Source organism: Bos taurus, chromosome 26, assembly GCF_002263795.3.
Source record: "Bos taurus isolate L1 Dominette 01449 registration number 42190680 breed Hereford chromosome 26, ARS-UCD2.0, whole genome shotgun sequence".
Lineage (NCBI taxonomy): Eukaryota > Metazoa > Chordata > Mammalia > Artiodactyla > Bovidae > Bos > Bos taurus.
In genome coordinates this window covers 35,596,760-35,624,403 of record NC_037353.1, presented here as the reverse complement: position 1 = coordinate 35,624,403, position 27,644 = coordinate 35,596,760, and the positions used below count along the sequence as shown (strand labels likewise).

The 27,644-nt window shown below is 36.0% G+C and overlaps 1 protein-coding gene across 8 annotated transcripts in view; it reads right to left on the bottom strand.

Annotated features, from left to right (window-relative positions):
* ATRNL1 (attractin like 1) overlaps nt 1-27,644 on the bottom strand; it is an 815,618-nt gene that overhangs the window by 728,641 nt on the left and 59,333 nt on the right. For all 8 annotated transcript variants that reach the window (XM_024985963.2, XM_059882070.1, XM_059882071.1 and 5 more), the window contains exons 6-8: nt 24,779-24,953; nt 21,664-21,751; nt 17,728-17,983 (exon numbers count right to left, since the gene is read on the bottom strand). In XM_024985963.2, the coding sequence (XP_024841731.1) occupies nt 17,728-17,983; nt 21,664-21,751; nt 24,779-24,953 (519 nt within the window). The remainder of the gene's footprint in view (nt 1-17,727; nt 17,984-21,663; nt 21,752-24,778; nt 24,954-27,644) is intronic.

The window sequence follows — 27,644 nt, the reverse complement described above, 5'->3', positions numbered from 1 at the left end:
GTTTTCAGTGGTTCATAAATTATTCTAGTTACTCTAAATTATTCTGATGGGCTTCCCTAGTAGCTCAGCTGGTAAAGAATCCGCCTGCAATGCAGGAAACCCGTCGTTCAATTCCTGGATCGGGAAGATCCACCAGAGAAGGGATAGGCCACCCACTCCAGTATTCTTGGGCTTCCCTGGTGGCTCAGCTGGTAAAGAATCCACCTGCAATGTAGGAGTCCTGGGTTCGATCCCTGGATTGGAAGTTCCCCGTGGAGAAGGGAATGGCTACCCACTCCAGTATTCTGGCCTGGAGAATTCCATGGACTCTACAGTCCATGGAGTTGCAAAGAATCAGACAGAACTGAGTGACTTTCACTTGCATTTTTCTTTCTGATGCTCAAATTATCCCAGATATACCAAAGGAACCCCTTCAAGCTGACCTCTATGTTCTTTTGACATACTTAACATAACAAGACATACCAGGCTTATCTTTATATTTCCCTACCACAGCCCTAAAATCGGCCAATTCTCCAAAGAGTCCTGCTTCTTTTGGTAAAAATGTTATTAAAAACTCTATCTGGGAATAAGGTTGACCAATGTGTTCATGATTACTGGGATGTCTTCACATCTAGACCCTTTCTGAAGAATTAATAAGTATCTATAACTATCTACCTTCTAATCTAAATCTCATGCTGATACCTCCAATTCCAAACCATCTTGGCAGTATCCTTCCTTGCCTTCCTCATTTCTTATTTGTATCTCCTGTCTTCCATATCAGGAAATCTAGCTCCCAATAATATCAACACATGTACTCATTCTTTCAATCTAACCATGCATCTGAAATAATTTTAGAACTGCTTTACCAAATCCTTCAAAAAACAAACCTGCAAGATCCGTTAGTAGTTCTTCCTCACATTCACACATATTCTAAAGGCAAACAAATGTCATTGTAAAAAGCCTTGGATTAGTTCCTTTCTCCGCTTTCAGCGTTTAACTACACTATTCGTTTGAAATGAAGCTGGGCTCATTTGTTTCAGTTTGCATTACTGTAGAGTTTTGTTTTCTTTTCTTCTTTTCCTTGTTTACTTAATTTTTATATATAGACCATATATGTTTCTAATGGCAATATGCTTTTAAAAATCCAAACTGTTTTCTAAAAAATACGAATTAAGGGAAATAAATTTTCATTTCCTATCCTTTCCACAGCATTCTCTGCTGCCCCTTGTAAGTAATCAACATCACTGTTTTCTGGTCTATCCTTCTGGTGTTCTTTGCTCATATCAACAGGCATAAGTATGTTTTCTGATTTCCCTTTCTTCACTAATACACAAAATGTAGTACATTATGTATATTATATACTTGGTGACAATATATCCTGTAAATCACTCCATTTGATTTCAGAGAGTTCATCATTATTTTCTACAAGTGCATGACCACGAATGTGGATGTACTATCTTATCCATCACTTTCTTAGTTTTATCATTGAAGGAGTTTCCAAATAATGTTACAGTGAATAACCTTGTACATACAAAAAAAAAAAAGTATCTGCAGGATAAATTCCTTGGAATTAAACTGATATGTATTTCTATTGGAGATTCAAGTGATTTTAAAACACAGCCCAAATTCTCTTCGACACTTACCACTAAGAAGGAGAATCTATGAGCCCTCCCTCTGAATCAAAAGAGTCTATGACTATTTCACTTGAGAGAATATGGACCGTGATGCTATGGGACTTCTAAGGCTCTGCTATAAAAGATATGCAGCTTCTGCCTGATTTTTGTGGATGCTTGATCTTCTGATGTTCCCTCTCAGGATACTTCTTTTCAAACTCAGCTGGCATGCTGAGAAGTCCAAACTATATGTAGACTGTGTAAGTTACCTAAAAACTGTCCCATTTGAGTTTAGCTTTCAGTCATCTCAACTGCAGCACAATATATATGAGTGAAAACGCTACAGATGATACCAGCACCGCCTCCAGTCAAGTCACCCCAGCTGTGTGGGCCCACCCAGCCGAGGTCTCAGATATCACAAAAATGGGGATATGGTTCATTTATTTTCATTCATACTAATATAGTTGATCAATGTTAAAAATATTGCTCTGATGACCACTTTTAAAAGTATCTCACAGATTATTATACATGTTGCTTTTACTGTCATTATTTTTCGGCAATTTTATAATTTAAGTTTGCATTTATTTCTTCTTTCATCCAACCAGAAGGCTTTATTTAACATGCAGGTATTTAATTTCAATATCTGCACCTTTTGGAAATTACTGTTTTCTTTATACCCTAGTATATGGTCAACTCACTTTTTGCGAGTTTTCTACGTTTAGTTGGACAGATAACATTGTCTGTAATCAGGCTGTATTGTTTGACATTTATGTGTGTGTGTATCTGTGTGTGTATTTTTTTGTCCTCAAGTACTGAAAGTAATGCTTGACTTGTTTGCTAGTGACAGTGATGCCATCTATTTCTCTCTGCATCACCTGTAATTTCAGTTTTGTATAGGTGGTTGCTGGGTTATTTGGTGCACTTATATTCTTCTCATATATCTTATCATTATGGTGAATTGTGGGTTTTTTATCTTAAGGTGTTCTTATGTAATGTTTTGGTGATCTGAATTCTACTTTCTCTGATTGAGGATCACAGCCCCTCTTTCTCACTGTATCCACTTTTTCTAATAAACCTTCCTTTGTCTTTTCATTTTAGTCTTTCTGAATCAACATGTTTCAAGGGCATTTTCCATGACCAGCATAGAGTTGAATTTTGCTTTATGAACCAATGTGAATATGTTTTCTTTGAACAGGCAACTTAATCTCATCCATGTTTATTGATAATATTATGTTGAATCTCAACTCTACCATACTAATTTATAATTACTGTGTGATTTAGGATGAGTTTTTCTGAGGTTTTTTTTCTATCTGATATCTTCTTTTATTGGTATTTAAGAAAATTTCTGTTTTTGCTCTAGTGGTTTCCTCTATTTCATACCTTCACAGTGGCCTTAATTCTCTCCTTTCCTACTTAACTTTTAACATTTGTATCTCAGTTTTAATCCTAAGTATCCCAGGAACTACAGTAATCAACATTTACTATCTTGGTTCAATAATTCCTTTTACTTATTTTATGTTATCAAGTCATATTAAAAATAATTATAGAAAACTAAGAGGATAGTGAAAAACTACTTCTTGAAAATATCAGTAAGAATTTAAATATAGCAAAAAAAAAAAAAAAAAAGTGAAACTGTGAGTTGCTCAATCATCTGACTCTTTGCAACTCCATGCACTACAGCCCACCAGTTTCCTCTGTCCATGGAATTCTCCTGACAAGAATACTAGAGTGGGTAGCAATTCCCTTCTCCAGGGGATCTTCTTGACCAGGGATTGAACCTAGGTCTCCTGCATTGAAGGCATATTCTTTACCTTCTGAGCCATCAGGGAAGTGAAAGTGAAAGTTGCTCAGTTGTGTCTGACTCTTTGCGACCCCATGGACTATACAATCCATGGAATTCTCCAGGCCAGAATACTGGAGTGGGTAGCCTTTCCCTTCTCCAAGGGATCTTCCCAACCTGGGGATCAAACCCAGGTCTCCCACATTGCAGGTGGATTCTTTACCAGCTGAGTCACCAGGGAAGCCCAAGAATACTGGAGTGGGTAGCCGATCCCTTTTCCAGGGGATCTTCCCGACTCAGGAATCGAAACAGGGTCTCCTGCACTGCAGGCAGATTCTTTACCAACTGAGCCATCAGGGAAGCCGATATCAAATAAATGTTGGGGCATAAATATACTAAAAGATTAAAATATATTGCTCACTCATCAATCTTTGAGCCTGAAAAAAATATTTAGGGTATGAACAGTCATATATGAGTCATATATGAAGAGTCATTAAGTGAAGAGTCATAGTCTGAGATCTAAAGTAGATGATCCATCTATTCCATTATCATTATAGGCATAAATGAAAAAACCTACATTCTCAACTGTGTTCAATAAAAGCTAAAAACAGGCTACTATGATGATGCTTCCAGTCTTCTCTTATGCTTCCTTTAAATGTGATAAAATAATTTGGGCACTACCATAAGAAAACAGAAAGATGACAATATATTTCACTGTAGCATAATCCTTCTAAACAACTTATTTTCTCGGTTAATTTAATTTTTAGCACAGTTGGGAATAACTGATGAGCAATGAATTCCTAGGATAAAGTAACAAAATATTTCAAAATATAGAAAAAAAAAGAACACTAAGATCCCACGATGTATCTTAGATTTGTAGAAGGGTCCAATAGATCCATCTAGGTAATTACATACAGAATATTTTATTTCATATTTTAAAATAAGTGAAAGTTCTCCTTGTTCTTTGGAAGCCTTCTAAGAAAGAATGAAATTTATGAGACAACTTCATAGATAATTGTGTGTATGCTTAATCACTCAGTCATGTCCGACTCTTGCGGCCCCATAGACTGTAGCCCACCAGGCTCCTCTGTCCATGGGATTCTCCAGGCAAGAATACCAGAGTAGGTTGCCATTTCCTTCTCCAGGCAATCTTCCCAACCCAGGAACCGAAACCAGGTCTCCTGCATTGCAGACAAACTCTTTACCAACTGAGCTACGAGGGAAGTCCCATCATAGATAGTTGAAGTGAAGTGAAGTGAAAGTCGCTCAGTCGTGTCCGACTCTTTGTGACCCAATGGACTGGAGGAGCCTGCCAGGCTTCTCCCTAGGATTCTCCAGGCAAGAATACTGGAGTGGGTTGCCATGCCCTTCTCCCCATAGATAGTTAGGTCTGCTCAAAAAAGAAACTGAAAAACTAAAACTGGGTCCAACTGACCCATACAGTATACCAAGCATTAAACAGTATCCTATCTATTATCTACGCAACAGTCCAGGTTCTTTTTCTGCTTCCCCTTTCTCTTTCTTCTCCTCTCACTTTTAGTTGTATCCTTTCTACTTAGAACATAGTAACATCTGCATACTATTCATCTACTGACATCCCCACCACTCTTGTTTTACTCAGCTCTAAAATTAAATACATGAAATGTTCTCTATCAGTTTTTCATATGAAGTGTTCCCATTCACCTCCTCATTAAATATCAGTAAAAACTATACACACATATAAATTTTACTGATACCTATATAAATATATATGGTACCTAAATAAATATATATATCTTTCATATACATATATAACATTTATATAGGTATCAGTAAAAGTTATATATGCATGTGTATAATTCTGACTGATAAATTTAATATCGATACAAAAAAATGCAATATCATAAATATATTACCACTTCATTAGATGGAGCTTATTCTCTAGGATGAATTGAGTGGTGACAATATAGACTATGGCCTACCCAGCCTAAACTACTTAGTAGCTAGACCTTTAAAAAAAAAAAAAATCCAAAATTTCTATTTTAATAAAAATGGTAATGGTCCACATGTACAGAATTATCTGAGTTTGGCCATGTTCAAAATGTTTTTTCTATAGGTTTGACACATGAAAAATTATTTGGCAAAATATAAAAACCTTTAAAACTCAACATTCAGAAAACTAAGATCATGGCATTTGGTCCCATCACTTCGTGGCAAATAGATGGGGAAACAGTGGAAACAGTGACAGACTTTATTTTAAATCACTGCAGATGGTGATTGCAGCCATGAAATTAAAAGACGCTTACTCCTTGGAAGGAAAGTTATGACCAACCTAGATAGCATATAAAAAGCAGAGACATTACTTTGCCAACAAAAGTCCATCTAGTCAAGGCTATGGTTTTTCCAGTGGTCATGTATGGATGTGAGAGTTGGATTATAAAGAAAGCTGAGTGCCAAAGAATTGATGCTTTTGAACTGTGGTGTTGGAGAAGACTCCTGAGAGTCCCTTGGACTGCAAGGAGATCCAACCAGTCCATCCTAAAGGAGATGAGTCCTGGGAGTTCATTGGAAGGACTAATGCTAAAGCTGAAACTCCAATACTTTGGCCACCTGATGCAAAGAGCTGATGACTCACTTGAAAAGACCCTGATGCTGGGAAAGACTGAGGGCAGGAGGAGAAGGGGATGACAGAGGATGAGGTGGTTGGATGGCATCACCAACTCGATGGACATGGGTTTGAGTGGACTCCGGGAGTTGGTGATGGACAGGGAGGCCTGGCCTGCTGCAGTTCATGGGGTCGCAAAGAGTAGGACACGACTGAGTGACTGAACTGAACTGACACAGCATATTAAAAAGCAAAGACATTACTTTGTTAACAAAGGTCCGCCTAGTCAAGGCTATGGTTTTTCCAGTAGTCATGTATGGATGTGAGAGCTGGACTATAAAGAAAGCTGAATGCCAAAGAATTGATGTTTTTGAACTGTGATGTTAGAGAAGACTCTTGAGAGTCCCTTAGACTGCAAGGAGATCCAACCAGTCCATCCTAAAGGAGAGCAGTCCTGAATATTCATTGGAAGGACTGATGCTAAAGCTTAAACTCCAATACTTTGGCCACCTGATACAAAGAACTGACTCACTGGAAAAGACCCTGATACTGGGAAAGATTGAAGGAAGGAGGAAAAGGGGATGACAGAGGATGAGATGGCTGGATAGCATCACCGACTCAATGAACATGAGTTTGAGTAAACTCTGGGAGTTGGTGGGAGAAGACAATGGTACGCACTCCAGTACTCTTGCCTGGAAAATCCCAAGGACAGCAGAGCCTGGTAGGCTGCGGTCCCTGGCATTGCTAAGAGTCGGACACAACTGAACGTCTTCACTTTCACTTTTCACTTTCATGCATTGGAGAAGGAAATGGCAACCCATTCCAGTGTTCTTGCCTGGAGAATCCCAGGGATGGGGGAGTCTCGTGGGTTGCTGTCTATGGGGTCACACAGAGTTGGACATGACTGAAGCGATTTAGCAGCAACAGCAGGTAGGAGTTGGTGATGGACAGAGAGGCCTGGCGTGCTGCAGTCCATGGGGTTGCAGAGTCGGACATGACTGAGTGACTGAACTGAACTGAACTGAAAAACATTTAGCTTATATTTTCTTTCTTTAAGTTTCTTGAAATATTTGTTCCATGGCTGCCATGAGTTTCAAGCTGTTAATCTAATCTCTTGCTCTTGTAAGATAGTTCATCTTTCTGCCTAAAGAGTCTAGGAATTTTCTTTATCTTTAAAAATATATTATTTTTACCAAAATGTCTCAAAATTGCTTCTATGGGTAAATTTTACTGGATACCCAATCTGAAAGCTTATAAACAGGAAAATGGATAGGCAAATCACAGAAGAGTCAGACAATGAAATACATCAGAAAAGTTAACTATAGGAATACAAAACAATATGAATTAATCCTGGTAATACAGTGATGAAAGAAATAAAATAAAACCACAGAAAACTGCATAAAATATTATTTCTGCTTTATAAAAATTAAAATATAAGTAAGCCAAATAATATCCCATATAAGCATACATGTCTATGTGATAAAGCTCCTTTTCCTTTCTTAAAATAGTGCATTTTAAGAAATTCTGGATTTCATACTAATGGAAAGCAGAAAACTTTTTTTAAAATAAAAAATTATGAACATGAACAATTATAAAGAGAAAACTTAAAAGAACACTACAAATTGTTATTTTTAAAAAAATAAATATCCTCTTATCAGGTATGTACTTTTGGGGGTGATTTTTCTAGTAAAACATGACTACTTCTATTTTTGATGACATAATAACGAAATAAAGTTGAGTTAGAGTAAACATAATTATAAGAAGAAAACTTAGAATATTCAACAAATGTTTGTTTTTCAGTAATTAGAAAGTAATAAATTGACAGCTAAAAATGCTGCTTATTTAAAAAGTCAGAATAGTTAATGCTCTTAAAAAATGTTAAGCAAATATATCAATCTTTAACATTAAGAGAAACTAAAATGCTACAGATAACCACATTAAAATTTAAAAATTCAAGAACAGTAGTAGTACAAATGGACTAAAGGACCTAGCTCCACCCTATTTCAAAAGTTTGTATTTCTTCTGACATTTTTCTCCATTAATCAAGTGTGAAGTCCTCTCACAAAACACTTCATTCTCCCAACTTCCAAGATCCTAATACCTCAGTACACACCAAGTCCCATTTAGGTTAAAAGTTATTATTTGAATCTCTAAGAATGAATAGTAGGTGCAGGCAGTCAGCACCTGGACAGGAAACACAACATGCTGAAGATGACTAACTGCGAAGAGTCTAACAGGGCTTCCCCAGAGGCTCAGTAGTAAAGAGTCCACCTGCAAGGCAGGAGACACAGGAATCGTGAGTTCAATCCCTGGGTTGGGAAGATCCCCTGGAGGAGGGCATGGCATCCCACTCCAGTATTCTTGCCTGGAGAATCCCAGGGACACAGGAGCCTGGTGGGCAATAGTCCACAGGGTCACAGAGTTGGACATGATTGAAGAGACTGAGCGTGCATGCGTGTTCACACATACACACAGAGTCTAATAAAAAGACTATTTACAGAAGTATGTGAAAGTGAAAGAGTTCGTCGCTCAGTCGTGTCTAATTCTTTGTGGCCCCGTAGACTGTAGCCCACCAGGCTCCTCTGTCCATGGGATTCTCTAGGCAAGAATATGGGAGTGGGTAGCCATTCCCTTCTCCAGAGGATCTTCCTGACCCTGTCTGAGCCACCAGGGAAGCCCTACAGAATCCTGGGACTATGATAGCAGCAAGCCTTTACTAACCTGTCGCATGAAAAAAGCAAGAGGAAGAACATTTCTAGAACTCAAAAGAGCAACTGCTATGGGGAAGAATTCCTCACAGTGCAGGCTTCAGCAGGACAACACAATTAAACCAAGAAGATCCAGCAGGGAGGGAGCAAGAGGAGAAAAACACCTTAACCTCACCCATCTCCCACCTTCTGATCCCAAGTGAAAGCTGGAGGGCATGGGAGCAGAATGCAATGATGAGGGTAGATCTGGAGAGACAAATGGAGATCATCAAATCCAGTACCATACGAATCACCATGAAAAAAGAATAAAGTGCACAGTTCATAATCAAAATAATTTGGCTAATACACTTTTTAAAAACATTCAGGAAAAGAATAGATTCACTTTTAAGGAATATTGCTGAAAACACTGCACTTTACTACAAGTACCTATACAAAGAGATATATAGCAGATTCTGCTCCAAAATTAACTTAGAAAAAAAATATAAATATAACAAGAATACCTTTTAAGAAAAAGCAGTATATGTGTCATATTCATTTATAAACAAAGAGATGCAGGAATTTAGAGGATAATTAAACCATTTCCAGAAAATGAAAAAGGCAGAAGTACATCTGTGGAACACAGAGAGTCTTTCATCATTACACAATTATAAAGGCCACCTCCACTTTGTTACTTAAACCAAAGTTTATGGAGTATTTACTGCAAGCTAATTTTCCCATTATACATACTCCTGTTAATTTCTAATAATTTTTTGCATGAAGCTTGTTGGTTACTGTCACTCCCAACCCCTTGATAACCAAATAATTTTAGAAGTTGTACTCTAGGGTACCTGACAAAAAATTTCTCCACCAGATCTATTCACGTGTGCTCCACACAAGCTATTACCGTACTAAGTATTCTGTTGTTATATTCTGTTATGTTATCTGCACACATTTTAATATAAATCAAGCCACACTCGATGAAACAAATCCTCGGCTAAAGAATCGATTGACTTTATAGAGACAGCCCACAGAACTGAAACAGTATGTGCTGAGTTAAAGCCTGGACAACTAAGCTCCATCACCACTGGCACATGCCCTACTAACAGACCCTTTAATGGTGGCCTTCTCACACCTGCATCACTTCTCAAATCCCTTAAGAGTGACACCTGCACTTTCAAGTGAAGTAAAATTCACCTGAATTCTTGTTTCATGGTCTGCTTCTGTGAAAACCCAGTTTTTAAAGCATCCTACATTTCCTGCCGCTAAATTTCTTTGCTCTTCTTCACAAGCAAATTTCCTTGAAAGAGCTGGCTTTGCCCACTATCAGATTCCACTCCTCTCACTTGGTCTTAAATCCAATCCAGCCAGGCTTTTAACCCCAACACTACACGAAAACTGCTCTTGTCAAGATCACCAAAGATCTGCACAGTGCTAAATTTACTGGTCAGGCCTTAGTAATTATTCTAAAAACTTGACCCATCAGCAGAGCAGCATTTGGTACAGTTGATTACTCTTCTGTTTAATAATCTTTCATCACTTAGCGTCTAGTTCACTGTACTCTTTCTTGCTTATTTCCTTCTTCTCCCTTACCTCTTATTACTGGAACAACCTAAGGCTCAGTCCTTTCTATCTATACCCATCGCCTTAGTGATCTGATCCAGTCTCATAGTTTTAAATGCCATTCAAATGCCAAGAGCTCTTAAATTTACATATCCAGCCCAGATCTCTTTCTAGAACTCCAGATCCAAACAGCCAACTGCCTACCTGACGATTTCACTTTAACGTCTAACATATCTCACATAAAACGTGTCCAAACTGAGCTCCTGACCTTCAAACCACCTTCACCTCAAACCTGCTTCAGAGACTTCTACATGTCAGTCAATGGCAACTTCACGTTTCCAGTGGCTCATGCCAAAAACTCTGGAATCATTCTTGACTCGTCATTTTTCCTCAGACTCTACATCCGAACTCTAAAAATTACTACCTTGTAATACATCATATGGGGCTACCCTGGTGGTTCAGTGGTTAAAAAACCTGCCTGCCAACTGCAGAAGATGTAAGAGACGCGGTTCAATCCCTGGGTCAGGAAGACCCCCTGGAGAAGGAAATGGCAACCCATTCTAGTATTCTTGTCTGGGAAATTCCATGGACTGAGGAGCCTGGTGGGCTACAGTCCATGGGGTCGCAAAAGAGTTGGACATGACTTAGCAACTAAACAACAACAAAAAAGTCATATATAAGCATACCTATTATGTTTATTTTTTACTGTCTGTATCTTCCTGTTAGAAATAAGTTCTATAAAGAAAAGGAAAAACACCTGATGTATCCTTGCTGAGAAGCCTTACTGCATATCTGTGGAACCAAAACTGAGCTTCAATAAGCTACAAAGCTGACACAATATTTGAAGGCAGTCTGGCAGAACAGATACTCTACAACTCATAAATACCAATGACTGTACCTCAGACTTTTAACTACAGTCTCACGAACTAAAAAGTATTCTGCAGTATCTCAGATATTTTTCAAAGGTCAATGTACAATGTTCAAATTAAGATAATTAGAGGTAAGGTAACCAGATAGTTCCTTTGTTCTAAATCATATTACAAAAATCTCAGAGAAGATACATAGTACTAATCACAGAGCCAGAGATACTTCAGAATTATCTGCAATATTATTAGAAATTGAGTAAGTGGTCACTTGGAGTTTGGTCTTTTTAAAAAATTTCTACATAATGGTTAAGACCAATATCCTTTGAGTATATTTCAGAGTAAAGTTTTACCTAGTAAAATGTCCTGTTTGCGTGGATGACTATGCTATAACTTCAGCTTTCTTTTCAGCTACCCTCACTGCAATGCTGGCTGAAGACATAGCCCCTATTTAATTTTTTTAAAAAACACTTTTTTCTTAGTTACCTAGAAGCTTTAAAAAAGTAAGGATAATCAAAGTAAATCCAATCTACATTTGGGTAGTTAATGCCATTAAAAATAGCCAAGAAAAGAGAGCCTGAGTCATATCACAGTGTAGGAATTACCACTAAGAACAAAGGAGAAACGTTTTTAACTCTGCCTATGGCACTGCACTCCAGTGCTCTTGCCTGGAAAATCCCATGGACGGAGGAGCCTGGTAGGCTGCAGTCCATGGGGCCGCCAAGAGTCGGACACGACTGAGCGACTTTACTTTAACTTTTCACTTTCATGCATTGGAGAGGGAAATGGCAGCCCACTCCAGTGTTCTTGCCTGGAGAATCCCAGGGACAGGGGAGCCTGGTGGGCTGCCGTCTATGGGGTCACACAGAGTCAGACATGACTGAGGTGACTTAGCAGCAGCAGCATAGAGGCTTCCCTAGTGGCTCAGACGGTAAAGTGTCTGTCCGCAATGCAGGAGACCCAGATTCGATCCCTGGGTTGGGAAGATCCCTGGAGAAGGAAATGGCAGCCCACTCCAGTATTCTTGCCTAGAAAATCCCATGGACCCGGAGCCTGGTAGGCTTCTGTCCGTGGGGTCCTGAAGAGTCAGACACGACTGAGCAACTTCACTTTCACTTTCATAGAGATAAGCATTCACTTATAACTAAGATAATTATCTCATTACTTATGTTCAGAGCAGCCTTACTTACCTTTGTATCATTACCTGAAGTAGAACTTGTCTATGGTATACACAACTTAGCTATTCTGACGGTCTTTAAACTATATACACATGTTGTTTTGTATTCTTTTCTAAGCACTTTTAAAAGTGGAAGTACTTACAGATTATTTTTTTGACATCACATCCTTTAACAATAAGCTACAAATTCAAAATGCTTTAGGAGTAAAGTAATATTAATATGATAATTTTATTATTAAGATATAATTTTAGAAAACTTGAATTTTACTTTGTACCTAAGTAATTTACAGAATTTTGAAACTACTCATAATTCACTTACTATCCTTATAAAACTCATAAATCATGTATTCTTCCCATTTCTATCTTATACTACATTCATAAAGGTGCCTGACAAATAATACAAATAATAGGACAAAAATCAAACCAAAAATTTATCCTTTTGATAAATTTACTCATTGACAGAAATAATATTCTGATTATAGGATAAGCCAAATAAAAACCCCTCAATACTTTTAAATTTACCAGAACTACAACTGGCATCCTATAATCAAATTATTTCAAATAAAAACAAATAACAATCTATGTTAACATTTGAGATTAGAACAAATTAGTTGTGCCTTCCTAACTTCTCTGGAAGTATAGCCACCACCATGTCTCAGGCCTATCCTTCAATAAGGGGAAATATGTAAAAAGTAAGATGCATTTTGTGAATTGTAAACTATATTCAGATGGCAGATGGGGTAGGGAAGGCACGTACCAATCAGGTGGCCTACAGAATTTGGTTTTAATAGCCAATACTACAGGTAAACTCACCCTGGAGAAGGAAATGGCAACACACTCCAATATTCTTGCCTGTGAAATCCCATAGACAGAGGAGCCTGGTAGGCTATAGCCCATGGGGTCACAGAAAGTCAGACACGACTGAGCGACTAACACACACACAGGTAAACTCATGCAGTTATTGCATCACAGAACTTCTATATAAAGCCAGGATCCCTAAAGGGCTTAACTATTAATGAAAGGTGAGTTTTTAAAATCTGTTCTGCAGAGGCAAACAGAAAAAAAAAAAAAAATCTATTTCAGTTCGGGCTCTACACAGAAGGAAAACTAGTTTGGTTATAGACTAGACATCATGTCACTTTGGGCCATAAATTCATCCTGCAAACAAACTCCAGGAAAAAAAAAAAAACCCACAGGCCAAAACTTTAACTTACTTTGGACCTGGGTTGCTAGGCCCCTAGAAGTCCACACACACTCTCTCTAGAGAAGGGGTAGACAAGCTAAGACCCAAGGCTAAGTCTAGAACAAAGCCTCGCCCATCTGTTGATGTTTATGGATCCTTTCATGTTGTAACAGCAGAGTTGATTGGTTTTGACAAAGACCATATGGGCCACAAAGCTTAAAAAGGTTACTATCTGTCCCTTTATGGAAGAGATTGTGACCCCTTGCATTAAATACTTATAATAATGTCACATGTGTTCAAAACAAAACAATATTAATTAAATTAGTAGAAAACAGCAGCCTGTAAATTGGAGGTTGACCAAAGAGTAAAAGTCCTGGTTAACAGTCAACTTAATTAAGTATTCATCTTAAAACTTCAAAACTCATCACATATGGTTCAAATTCAAAAGCATGATGACGGCTTAATCCTGAATCTTCCTGTTCTCCCCAAGACATACAAAATAAGGAAAACATGGAGTGGGGGAAGTGAAAGAAAAAGAAAATTAAATTTCCAGAGAAACTAGGAATGAAAATAAACTCAACAACTCCAAATCAGATGTGAATGTGCAAAAAGCCAATGAAACTAAGAGAACCAGGTAGAGAAACCTGCAAGAATGCAGAAAGGAAGACAAGGAACAAGAAACATGGGAGAAGCCTAATGGCAGATCTCAAAAATTACCCCTCTCATTCTCACAAAAAAATGGGCTCCACGCTCCCTAAACATGAGAAGAGCCATAACTAAAAAAGACAAACAAAACACAGAAAATGTAGAAAAACCAGATGGGATCACAAGGCAAAATCCAACTTTCTCTTGTATACAAGAGATACATTTAAAGTGATTCTTAATGGTTAACAATAAAGGAATGGGCAAAAATACACCAAGAAAAGACCAACTTGCCATCCCCCAAAATTCAAGAGCCATAATATGAATAATAGACAAGGTAGAAATCAGGTCAGAAAACAATAAACAAACAAAGCACCTAATGTACTATTAAAAGACACAATTCACAATAAAGATTTAGTAGTTATGAATATCCATGATAGCAAATTCTACAAAGCATAAATTCAAGAATATATAAGAAGATAAAAGCAAAAATAAACTAGTATTTTTATACTTTCATTAACTTTCAGAGCATGATAGATCAAGTTAATCAAAAAATCATAAGTAAGGAAGAGAAGACCCAACCAGAAGGAGCAGTAAAGTAGATTTTAGACAGACTTTTTTTCCTTGGGCTCCAGAATAACTGAATGGTGACTACAGCCATGAAATTAAAAGATGCTTGCTACTTGGAAGAAAAGTTCTGACAAACCTAGACAGCATATTCAAAAGCAAAGACATCACTTTGCCAACAAAGGTATGTACAGTCAAAGTTATGGTTTTCCTAGAAGTCATGTATGGATGTGAGAGTTGGACCATCAAGAAGGCTGAGTGCTGAATTGATGCTTTTGAACTGTGGAGCTGGAGAAGACTCTTGAGAGCCCTTTGGACTGCAAGGAGATCGAACCAGTTAATCCTAAAGGAAATCAATCCTGAATAGTCATTGGAAGGACTTAAGCTGAGGCCAAAGTTCTAAAACTTTGGCTACCTGATGCGAAGAGCCAATTCATTAGAAAAGACCATGATGCTGGCAAAGATTGAAGGCAGGAGGAGGAGACGATAGAGGATGAGATGGTTGGAAGGCATCATTCACTCAATGGACATGAGTTTGAGCAAAACTCTGGGAGATAATGAAAGACAAGGGAGCCTAGTGTGCTGCAGTCCATGGGGCTGCGAAGAGTCGGACATGACCGAGTGACTGAACAACGAAAACAACCTATGCGTATCTTGATATAATAGGATTCACCTCCTTTTCAACTCTCCATGGAACAATTATGAAAACTGGGTTCCAAAGAAAATGTGAATAAATTACAAAAAGGAGAAATAATCCCCAAAATATTCCCTGAACACTATAATAAAAACAAAAATTAAAAAGCAACTTTTTTTACACAGAAAATCTGTAACTCTTGCTTAAACAACTCTGGGGCCCATTTGAAAAATGAGAATGACTCACCCACATCTGCTTCATCGCGGGCATGAGTGTTTATGACAATAATGCACATACACAGGCTTATTTAATGTAGCATTTCTTATTAACCATTACATCCAAAATGTTCCTCTCACCAGAAGTCTCTTTCAGTTCAGTTCAGTTCAGTTGCTCAGTCGTGTCCGACTCTTTGCGACCCCATGAATCACAGCACGCCAGGCCTCCCTGTCCATCACCAACTCCCAGAGTTCACTCAGACTCACGTCCATCGAGTCAGTGATGCCATCCAGCCATCTCATCCTCTGTCGTCCCCTTCTCCTCCTGTCCCCAATCCCTCCCAGCATCAGAGTCTTTTCCAATGAGTCAACTCTTCGGATGAGGCAGCCAAAGTATTAGAGTTTAAGTCTCTTTAGAGTTCCTCTATTTTCTCAGTAAAATAAGAAGTAAAGTCATCAACTGAGAGTAATGATGAGGCGTAAACTGTTACAAGTTTTAAGGGAGTGGAAAATATATGAAACAGCCATCTTGGAGAGCTGTAAGAGACAGTGGTGATTATGAACTTAAAACTTGGTAAGTGAGAAGTAAACAGACAAAAGAGGGCGTGGAGAGACTGAAAACTTGACAGGAGGCTCAGTGGACTATTGAGGTAAGGATGAAGAACTACCACTCTGGATCCTCTTCAGAAGTAAGCTGGAAACATCATTAGCACTTGAAGACTAAGATATCTGAAGTGGAAATTACAGGATTCATTGCAGGTACACAGAGTCAAGGGTACCACAGGATGGAAGACAAGATCTTTGGAAGAGAGATCAAAAAAGTTGAGAGGCCAGAAGTATTTAATTGGATGTTAATATACCTGACTAACGTCTGCGGGACACAGATAGTGAGCCAGAAGCTATATTCTTCCAGGAATTAAGCACAGTGACCAAAGGAACAACAGAGGAGTGTAAGAAGAGGTAACAGGTGGTACAGTCTGATGCCATAAGATTCAAAGCTGAGTGATTTCAGGGAGGATGCAGCAAAATCAGGAAATGGCAATAAGAAGTAAAGAGGATACATATACCAATTCTAGCCCAGCTGCACTTTGAGATGAAAAAGAAGAGATCACTTAAAAGGACTGCAGGAGAAATAGTGGAGTATTCAGGAGGGAGTCCTTTCCTGCACATGCAAGCTCTCCTGTTGCTGCTAATGCTGCTGCTGCTGCAAAGTCGCTTCAGTCGTGTCCGACTCCGTGAGACCCCAGAGATGGCAGCCCACCAGGCTCCCCCGTCCCTGGGATTCTCCAGGCAAGAACACTGGAGTGGGTTGCCATTTCCTTCTCCAATGCATGAAAGTGAAAAGTGAAAGTGAAGTCACTCAGTCGTGTCAGACTCTTCGCAACCCCATGGACCGCAGCCTACCAGGCTCCTCCGCCCATGGGATTTTCCAGGCAAGTTGCTGCTAATAGTGATCTGCAAATGAGTCTTCTCACTGAGACTGCACAAGGACTCTAAATAATTGAATACAGTTATCTATACACAAAAGGGCCAAAACTTGAGTTCATAATTCTGGCTAGAACTAGAAATGAAGTATGTTCTTGAATCTAAATAGCAACTACAGTATATACATATTTGTAGACAAATTAAGAAAAAAAAAGCTTACAACTATTTGAAAATGTCATAAAGAATTCAAAGAAATAAAGTACCAAGAAAATAAATTAGAATATTTAAGAGTAGAGAAAGTCATATATGATTGTCCCAGTCACCTTCACACATCAGATATCATCTTTCATAGAAGCCAAAATACGATTCTTGCGAAGCTTACTTCAGAAGAGTAATACATACACAGAGATACTGCAAAAAGATTATGAGCAAAATCCTGAAAAATGAAAAATCCTGAAGTCATGGAATGCATAGTAAAGATAAATGGGTTAATTTTAGCTCTCAATTCATAAGTAAAATCCAAAGAAATAGCGCCATCTATTGGAACCTCTCATACTTAAAAATACACATTCTCAATCCTTAGAAAATGTGTCTATACTGTAACATTTCCACACATTTAGCTAAGAAGATAAATATTATAGGGTAATATCTAACACAAAATTTAAAAGTTTATATTAAAAAAATACTAATTCTTGGCTTGTAATTCTAATTTCAAATAACTAATCATTTTGATAAATCCAAATCAATATTTTATTAGATAAAAATATTCTCAACCAATAAAAAAAAAAGAGTATAGCTATATGTTCAAAATAACTCACAGATATGGTATTCCTGAATGCTGCTGGTATAACCATATATTGCAGAATATCCAAATATTATGATCATGACAACATCTCTACTATCCAGCTCCATAATGTGTGCGGAGTGTCCCTCCACAGCGTACTGCTGGCCGTGTCCAAGCACGGTGGGCGTTTTTGTGCTCCACGACTGACTGTGTATGTTAAACACCCACAATTCATCTGTGACGTTGCCATCACTTGTTTCAATTCTGCCTCCATACATAAAGATGTTTTCCTGTAAATTAAAAAACATATGTTAATACACCAAATATTTCTATCTTATCAAGATACATGAATTAAAGACTATGTTTAAACATTAAATTTTAGTAACTGCTCACAACATGCATAAGACATAGTTCTTATGTGCAAAAAGTCAAATGGGAACACATGAGCAATGATGATTAAGTCTTTTACTTACAAGATGGGGGGAAAGCCACACTTCAAAAAGTTACTTTAAGGTGCTCTAATTAAAAATTCTATGGTTGATTAAGCATCGTAGTTGTTAAGTCCCTGGTTGTTATATTTGAATTCTACCATCTATTTGTACTGCTCTGTGCAGTACAGACATTCACCGTTTTCATCAAGCATTGTTCACCAGAAAAATAGACACATTTCTGTATATTATGTGGGGTACATTTTTATTACCACTTCTCATGGCTATGAGCAGATACTTTACAGCACTTATAAATTATAAAAATCATACGGCATTAAATCATATGTGATTGAAGTGAATGATATATAAATCATTATTATTTCAATAACCTAGAAAGAGAAAAGAATTTCTTCAACCTAATAAAGAGCACCTAAGAAAAACACAAAGTTAATATTGTATTTAATGATAAAAGGCTGGATGTTTCACCAAGGTCAGTTATAAAGATGCCTGCTTTTTGCCACTTATATTCAACACTGTACTCAAGATTTTTAGCCTGAGCAAATATGCAAAAACTGAATAAAGGCATTCAGATTGGAAAATAAGAGTAAAATATTTCTGTTTGTAGGTTATAGGAATTTGTATATACAGAATCCTAAGAAATAAAAAAGAATTAGAGTTATTGACTTCAGCAACACTGCAGAATAGAAAATCAATGTACAAAAAAATCAATTTATATTTCTATACACATTCAGTGAACAATCCAAAAATGAAACTTAAGTAAACAATTCAATTTACAAAGCAGCAAAAAGAATAAAATAACTAGGAATAATTTAACAAAAGAAACTCCAAATTTATACTTCAAAAGCTACAAATAATTGTTGAAAGATCTAAATTAATACAAAGACATCTTGTGTTCCTGGATCAGAAGACTTAATATTGTTAAGATTGCAGTACTCTCCAAACTGATCTACAAATTCAATGCAATCTCAGTTAAAATTCCAGATTTGTAGAAGCTGACAAGTTGATTCCAAAAATCATATAGAATTGCAATAGATCCAGAATATTTAAACAACCTTGAAAAAGAAAAATAAAATTGGAGGGTTAACACTTTTCAACATTAAAACTTTCTACAAAGCAAAAGTAATCAAGATAGCAAGCTACTGGAAAAAATAAACACATAAATCGACATAACTGAGAGTCCAGAAAAAAATCCATATCCTACGGCTAACTGATATTTGACAAAAGTGCCAAGACCATTTGACGAGGAAAGAATAGTCTCTTCAACAAATGATGCTAGGAAAAGAAAGATAGTTACATGCAGAAGGGTGAACCTAATCCTTACTGCACAGAACATACAAAACAACTCAAAATGGATCAAAGACCTAAAAGTAAAAGCCAAAAAGCTATAAAACATTTAGAGAAGATACAAGCTAAATATGCATGACCTTGGACTTGACAACATATTCTTAGATATGACACCAAAATCACACGCAACAAAAGAAAAAGTATATATACTGGATTTCATCAAAGTTAAAAACTTCTGTGCTTCAAAAGACACCACCGAGAAAGTAAAAGCTCACAGAATGGAAGAAATATTTGCAAATCACGTATCTAATAAGGGACCTGTATCTAGAATAGATAAAGAACTGACATCTCAATAATTTTAAAATGGGGAAAGAACTTAAACAGACATTTCAAAGAAAATACAAATACCCCAAAAAAATCACATGACTACTAACATTGTTAGTCAACAGTGAAAGGCAAATCAAACATAAAATACCACTTCATATCCATTAGGATGGCTATAATCAAAAAGGCAGTAACTAGTGTTGGCAAAAATATGTAGACATTGGAACCCTCATACAAAATTGGAAACGATACCAAAAGCACAGGCAAAAAAAGAAAAAAAAAACAGATAAACTGGACTATTTCAAAATTAATACCTGCCCATTAAAGGACACTATCAACAAAGTAAAAAGACAGCCCACAGAATGACAGAAAATATATGCAAATCATATATCCAGTTAGGAGATAAAATCCAGAATATATAAAGAACTCCTACAACTCAACACCAAAAAAAGAGCAAAACTTAAAAACGGGCAAAACACTTTTGATATACGTTTCTTCAGAGAAAGCATACAAATAGCCAATAAGCACTTGAAAAGATGTTCAACATCATAAATCATTAGGGAAATACAAATCAAAATTACATGAGATACTGCTTTACACTCATTAGGAATGTTATTATTTAAAAATAAGAAAGAAAGAAAAACAGAAAATAGTAAGTATTAACAAGGATATGGAGGAATTGGAAACCTTGTGCACTGTTGGTAGGAATATAAAATGGTCAGAGTTTCAGTTTTGCAAGATGAAAAGAGGTGTGGAAATAATGGAAATGACTGTGCAAAAATTTTAATGTATAACAATTTGAATTAAGTACTGCCACTAGATGGACTGTATTGTTAAAAATAGGTAAGATGGTAAACTTTGTTATGTTTATTTTATCAAAATTTTTTAAGTGATTGATCTGATGACAAGGTATAAAGTCATGGACAAAAACTCAATCTTCTTTTCTCCCCATGTTCAATGGAGGATAGCATGTTCAATGGAGGAAAATAATATGGCAGTTCTTCAAAAAAAAAATTAAAAATAGAATTACCAATAAATCTAGGAATTCCCCTTCTGACTACCTATCCAAAAGAACAGAAATCAGGGACTTGAACAGATAGTTGTATACTCATGCTCATAGTAGCATTATTGATACTAGCCAGAAAGGGGAAAGCAACCCAAGTACATACTGATGGATGAATGGATAAACAAAATGGATACAGTGGAATATTATTCAGCCTTTAAAAAAAGAAGGAAATCCTGACACATGCTACAAGACAGATGTATCTTGAGGACATTGTGGAATAAGTGCCACGTGAAGTGCCAAATTTCACTGCCAAGTAAAATAAGCCAGTCATTTATTAATCATTAAATACTGTGTGATTCCACTCACATAAGGTACCTAGAATAGTCAAACTCACAGAGACAGAAAGCAGAAGGGTGGTTTGCCAGGGGCTGGGAAAGGGGGGAAATGTGGAGTTACTGTATGGGTACAGTTTCAGTTTTGGAAGATGAAAAAAAGTCTGGAAATAATGGAAATGCCAATAATGGAATAATGGAAATTATGAATGGAAATGACCTTCATAATTTGAATGCACTTAATGCCACTAGATAGACTGTATTGTTAAAAATGGGTAAAAATGGTAAACTTTTGGTATGTGTACTTTATCAAAATTTTTTAAGTGACTGATCTGATGACAAGGTATAAAGTCATGAACAAAAAGTCAAGCTTTTCTCCCCATGTTCGATGAAGGATAGCATTAAAATCTATTTTTTTACTAAAATAGTATAAAAAATCTATGACATTTCAAGTTATTGTGATTCATCTTATCTCTTATTTTCATTAAGTATTTGAAATAAATCTGAGATTTAGTATTTTTTTCTCTAAGGCTAATTAAAAAAAAAAAGATTAAAATTTAAAGCAGGATCCATACCTGATACAAAGCAAGAGAATGCCCGTATCTCTGGAGAGGTCCCCTTGATACAGCTCCTACATTCCATATACTGCTTTCTAAATTGTAACTAAAAACAAGAAGAAAATAAATATAACTTGATAAGCTAAGATTCATTTTAGGTTTTTTAATTTGCATATGCTTTCTCTGTATTTAAATATTCATTAAATTCAAAAACAATTACAAATAAACTCATAATTTCATATACCATATTAGAAATTTTTAATAAAGACTCATTCAACATATACCTACTCTAAATTAGGATTCAATCATCTAAATATGTAATATGCATTAACTTGACTAGGCTATTTATTACTGTAATTATTCTGTTCAGCTTAATCATTTGAACCAGTTGATTAACCTAAACAACAGTGAGCTCTTCTACACTTTTAAAGTCATATGGGCCTGTTTGTCGCCTCTTGAAATCTCCAAGCAGCATCTACCTTACTGCTTTTGTCTGGCTCTTTTCTCTGCCTCCAGATAACTGCACCACTAATGTCTGACCTCCTTCAAGTCTGCTCAGTTCTCATCTTTCCCATGAAGCCTACTTTAACCACTGCGTTTATAACTGCAACTCCCTCCTCTTCAGCAGTCCTGATTTGCTTACCGCTGCTATCTATTTTACTATCTATCTATATCTATCTGTGTATATATGTGCATATACATAATACATTTTGTTGCTGTTGTTCAGTGGGTAAGTCATGTCCAACTCTTTGCAACCCCAAGGACTGTAGTCCGCCAGGCTCCTCTGTTCATGGGATTTCCCAGGCAAGAATACTGGAATGAGTTGCTATGCCCTTCTCCAAGGGATTTTCCTGACCCAGGGATCAAACCCGAGTCTCCTGCTTGCCAGGCAGATTCTTTACGACTGAGCCACTTGGGAAGTCCTGTATACTTGTTATCACATTAGTTACTTTTTTCTTCTAATTGTCTATCTTTCCTCACTAACTTCACAAAGATAGGATATTCATCATATCCACTGATATATCCCAAGCTGTTATTGTTCAGTCACAAAGTTATGTTTGACAATTTTGCAACCCTGTGGACTATAGCCTATAAGGCTCCTCTGTCCATGGGATTTCCCAGGCAAAAATACTGGAGTAGACTGCCATTTCCTTCTCTAGGGAATCTTCATGACCCAGGGATTGAACCCACATCTCCTGAATTGCACATGGATTCTTTACCACTGAGCCACCTGAGATGTTCTATATCACAAGAACTAAGCACATAATGCGTTCAAAACGATTTGCTATGCCCATGATTACAAGTTAATTTTCACTAATGTCAATGAATAAATATTCTGTAAAATACTCTCTGATAGACACTAATACAGAACTTTTATATCATTTACTGAATAATTTGTCTTAAATGTAACATGTACACCTCAATTAAATTCTATTATAGAAGATTAATCAACTTATTACTGACACCATCACTTCTAAAAAGCTTTTTAAACATCCTTACCTACAACTAAACTGCCTTCAGAATAATGAAAAAACATTTTCTAACCTGTGAAAACAGCAACAAAGTTACTTCTAATCTTATACCTCTAGTTTACTACAAAACTAAATAAACACTGTAACCAAAAGAAACAGGTTTCAAACAAAAACAAACAATCTATCTGGTTCAAATAGAAAATATATGTTTAGGAGAATATCAGTAAAATTCATCACTTAATTTACAATGTGCTATTTAACTTGTACAGAATACAAACTTTTAAGATGTCCAAGTTTCCTTGACAACTATACTGTCTTCACAACTCTACTTTGCAAATGCCACAATTTAATCCAAACTTCCACTCTATTTTCACAAACTTTTTGTTTTCATGAATCATAGCTAATTTCCTTTTCTTTTCCACATTTAAATCTCAGTTCCTCAAGTTCTTTGCATATTTTAATAATCCTACCAATTCTCTTTCAGTTCTTTCTGCTATATTTTATTTTTCATTTATTGTTACAGGATATTGAAGGATATTGTTATCCTTCATTTATTAAAATGTTTACTCAAAATTCTTCCTTCCTCTCTCCAGAATTTATTTTACACGGTAATTCCAGTCATACTCAATCACAGTTTTAAATCAATCTCCTCTTATATACAGAATTTTTTAATCCCCCAAATTAATAGGGCTAATATATTCAGAAATTAGGGTTTATAGATACAGAATGCCCAGCTAAATCTGAATTTCAAATAAACCACAAATTTTTTGGTATAAGTATGATCCATGCAACACTCAAGACAAAACTGAAAAATAAAATTACAAAAGGCCTACTCTTACTAAAAAAGTATTCACTGTTGATCTGAAATTCAAATATAACTGGGTGTCCTATATATTTATCTGCTAAATACAGCAACCCTTTTGGGGCATACACCATATGGTACACCGCCCAAGGTCATTTCCGACTGCTTGATGCCCAAGTTACACCAGTTATTACATATTATGAATGTGACCCCTGAAAACAACACTGATAATCAAATCATTTTTATTTCCTCTTTCATTTTGTTATTGAATAGTTCATAAAATACAATCAACAGCTGAAAAAAATCAGATAAAGCTGGCATTCATGCAACTCTCCTTATCATCCAATCATGCAAGGGACAATCTCCATTAAGTCCACAGTAAATCAATAACCTATTTTACAACACTGGTACCGCTCTACGAATAAAAGTTTGCAAAGTAAATGCAGAGAAAAAGTTTAGGTAAATTAAAATTTGAGGGGGGAAAAAACTGAAATTATTTTTATGTAAGTAATTATACTTCATTCTGAAAAAGTAAAAGGTGACCAGGATTCATAAAGGCCAATATAGGCCTGGCCTGGCCTTATTTAAAGCTAATACTTTCTTATTCAGAATTTAACAAAAGCACTGTAGAAAGTTAAAGAAATATCTACAAAGAACAAACATATATGCATAGTGACAAATAACTTTTGGATATACTGAGTTTATACATTCTCAAATCAGTCCCATGTGGAAAACAGATACTATTACAAAGACAACCATTCATGAATCAGCATAGCAATAAGACATTTAGGATAGTCTTCATTATCCAAAAATACCCAGCTTAAAAAATAGATTGTAAAAATATGGGAAAAAAACTTACTTCAAGACCATTTGAAAAGAACTGTAGTTAAAAGTATATCCACCAATCACCCACATAAATTTCCCATGTAAAACAGCTTTATGGGAAGCCCGACCTACAGAAGGACTGAAGGGTTTAACATTTGGCAGAATCCAGTAAGACTCGGTAGAAGGAACGTTCAAAGAACAATCAGGACCTATGTAAAAGAAAATCAAACAATGCAATGCATTAAACAAAGACCTTAGACTACAGAAATAGAATATATGGGTTAAGGGAATTTAAGAATTCAATGCTCATCATATTAATAAATATACTGTACATAATAAATAGTCTGAAATATAACTTACAGGAAAAACTCTAACAGCAAATGTAATGCTTACAGGAGGAAAAAAAAATCATATACTCAAATTAGGCTTGAATATGTTCAAATACATATCACAATTTGAAAGAACCCTTTAAATAACATAAATTTCAGATTTATTTTAGTATGCTAATATTGTATTTGAATATTAGAAAGGAAAATGGAAAACAATGTACTCAAACCCCAGTTCAGTCACTGAAAGTGTGACCTTGGGTAAGTCTGTTTACCTCCGCCACCATCAAGCCTTCATCTATAAAACAGAAATACCTCCTAAGGGTTATTATAAATATTTAAGTTTTTTTAAAGAAGAGTGGAAATTAAAGCATTTGTAAATTGTAGCACTTTCTGTTTACAACTGTATTAAAGAAACACAAAAATAAAAATTACATTTTTTCTTAGCAGCATTCTTATTGAACAACCAAAATTGGCATTGGTAGAGAGGCTTACTGTTCATAAACTGAAAAAATTATTATGCATAATTTAAAAAAACTATTAATGAGTAGAGGATAACTTAAATACTACAAGTTGAAAACATTGTCTTTTCCTATCCACATTCACTATGTTGCTCATAAGTCTTGGTTCATCATCTGTAAAATGTAGCCAACTAGGCTAGATCAGTGTTTCTCAAACTTGGAAGGAATGCTCCTAATGGAAATATATTTATTTTCATCAAATTTAAGGGCTCATAAACTATTTTAACTCTAATGAAACTAATAGAAATATATTATGTTCTAAGTTCTTTTATAAATATAAAACTAACATAAGCTTATAAATTATGTTCATAAAAAAGCTTATAAAATCAGTAAAATTAATATTTGCTTAACATGATGGATGATGTTGTTCTGCTCAAAGTAATTCATTAGACTCCTGTTGGAAATGATATTAATGCTATAGCACCTTTTTTACACAACTTTAAGATACCTGTATTATTTTGACAAAATAATTCTCACGGCACTTTTCCTTCATCTACCATTTACAAACCTTTCTAATTTATAAAATAGACCCTAACATCATTTGACCTCCACGTATCACAAAAGTATCAGTACATTTTATTATTTTTTTTAGCCTATAATATAAGAATACTATTTGGTCCTAACTCAACAGTCAACACAAATGCTGGCACTGCAATCAAGCAGCATTTTTACACAATTATGAAAGTAATGATTTCTTATCAAAAAACATTTTAGATCATCACTGAATCACAAAATTTTAAAACATCCCAACAGACCCTAATTTCAGAAATATTAACCTTTACAGTTTTTATTTGCTTATTTATTCACTCACCCATGCATTCATTCATTCATCTTCAAAGTCCTTTTCAAGGTTTACATTCTATGAGTCTGTATTTTTCAGGTAAAAATTAGATAGATCACCTCTTTGATAACAAAAAAATCTTTTAAATCAGATACAGAAAAGTTTATCATTTCTAGGTGAAAAGTCAGTGAACTACAGCTTAGTAACCAAAGAAATTAAGGGAACATGTTCATTTTTTTTTAAGTTAAAATTACAATTCTAAACCACTGAGACCTCTTTTAACTCAGGTTGGCAAAAAACAGTCCATGAGTAAAATCCAACCCAGTACATGTTTTTGTAAATGAAGTTTTGTAAGAACACAGTATGCTCACTCAGTTAAGTATTACTGAAGGCTGCGTTTGCCATACTCGGCAGAGTTAAGCAGTTTCAAGAGAGACCATACAATTCACAAAGCCAAAAATACTTCCTATATGGTAGTTACAGAAAAATTTGCCAACCTCTAATTTAACTGAAAAGAAATAAGATCATATGGGCATTATACATAAGTGGTATACCTACTGCTCTGAATGCTAAATGCTGTTTTCTTTAAAATAAAAATGTAGATTTAAGTCAAGAATAATAAACCAAAATTATAAAATGTTAATAATAGGTTAATCTGGGTAAAGGGCATTTGTATATTCTTTGTACAATCCCTGTTCTTGCAATTTTTCTATAAATTTGAAACTCTTTCTAAATAAAAAGTTAAAAACAAGTCTGCTGCCTAAAGGCACAGAGTTGGAAACAGTCAAATAATACATAGTTTTGCCTGGCAGAGGTTGATAGAGAATAATGGCATGTAAACTTCTTAAGATTTCAAATCAATAACCATGTATGAAGTCCACACTAAAACAAAACAGTTCAGAGCAAGCTTGTGGTAGGCTAAATAATGAGCCCCAAAGATAAGGCAGGTTCTAATCACTAGAATCTATGACTCTTACCTTATCTGGCAAAAGGGACTCTGTAAACATAATTAAGTTAAAGACCTTGAGCTGGGGAGTTATCTTAGACGAACCAAGTGGGCTCTTCATGTAATCACACATGCCTTTCTAAGAGAGATTTGACTACAGAAGGAGAAATCACCAGGACCACTGAAGCAAGATGCTGTGCTCCATGCTTCGGAGATGGAAGAAGGGGAAAAAGCCAAGGAAAGCAGGCATTGCAACTCTACTGCTAGGAAAGTCAAGGATGCAGATTCTTTCTTAAGAGCCTCCAGAAGGAGGGTGGCCCTGCCAA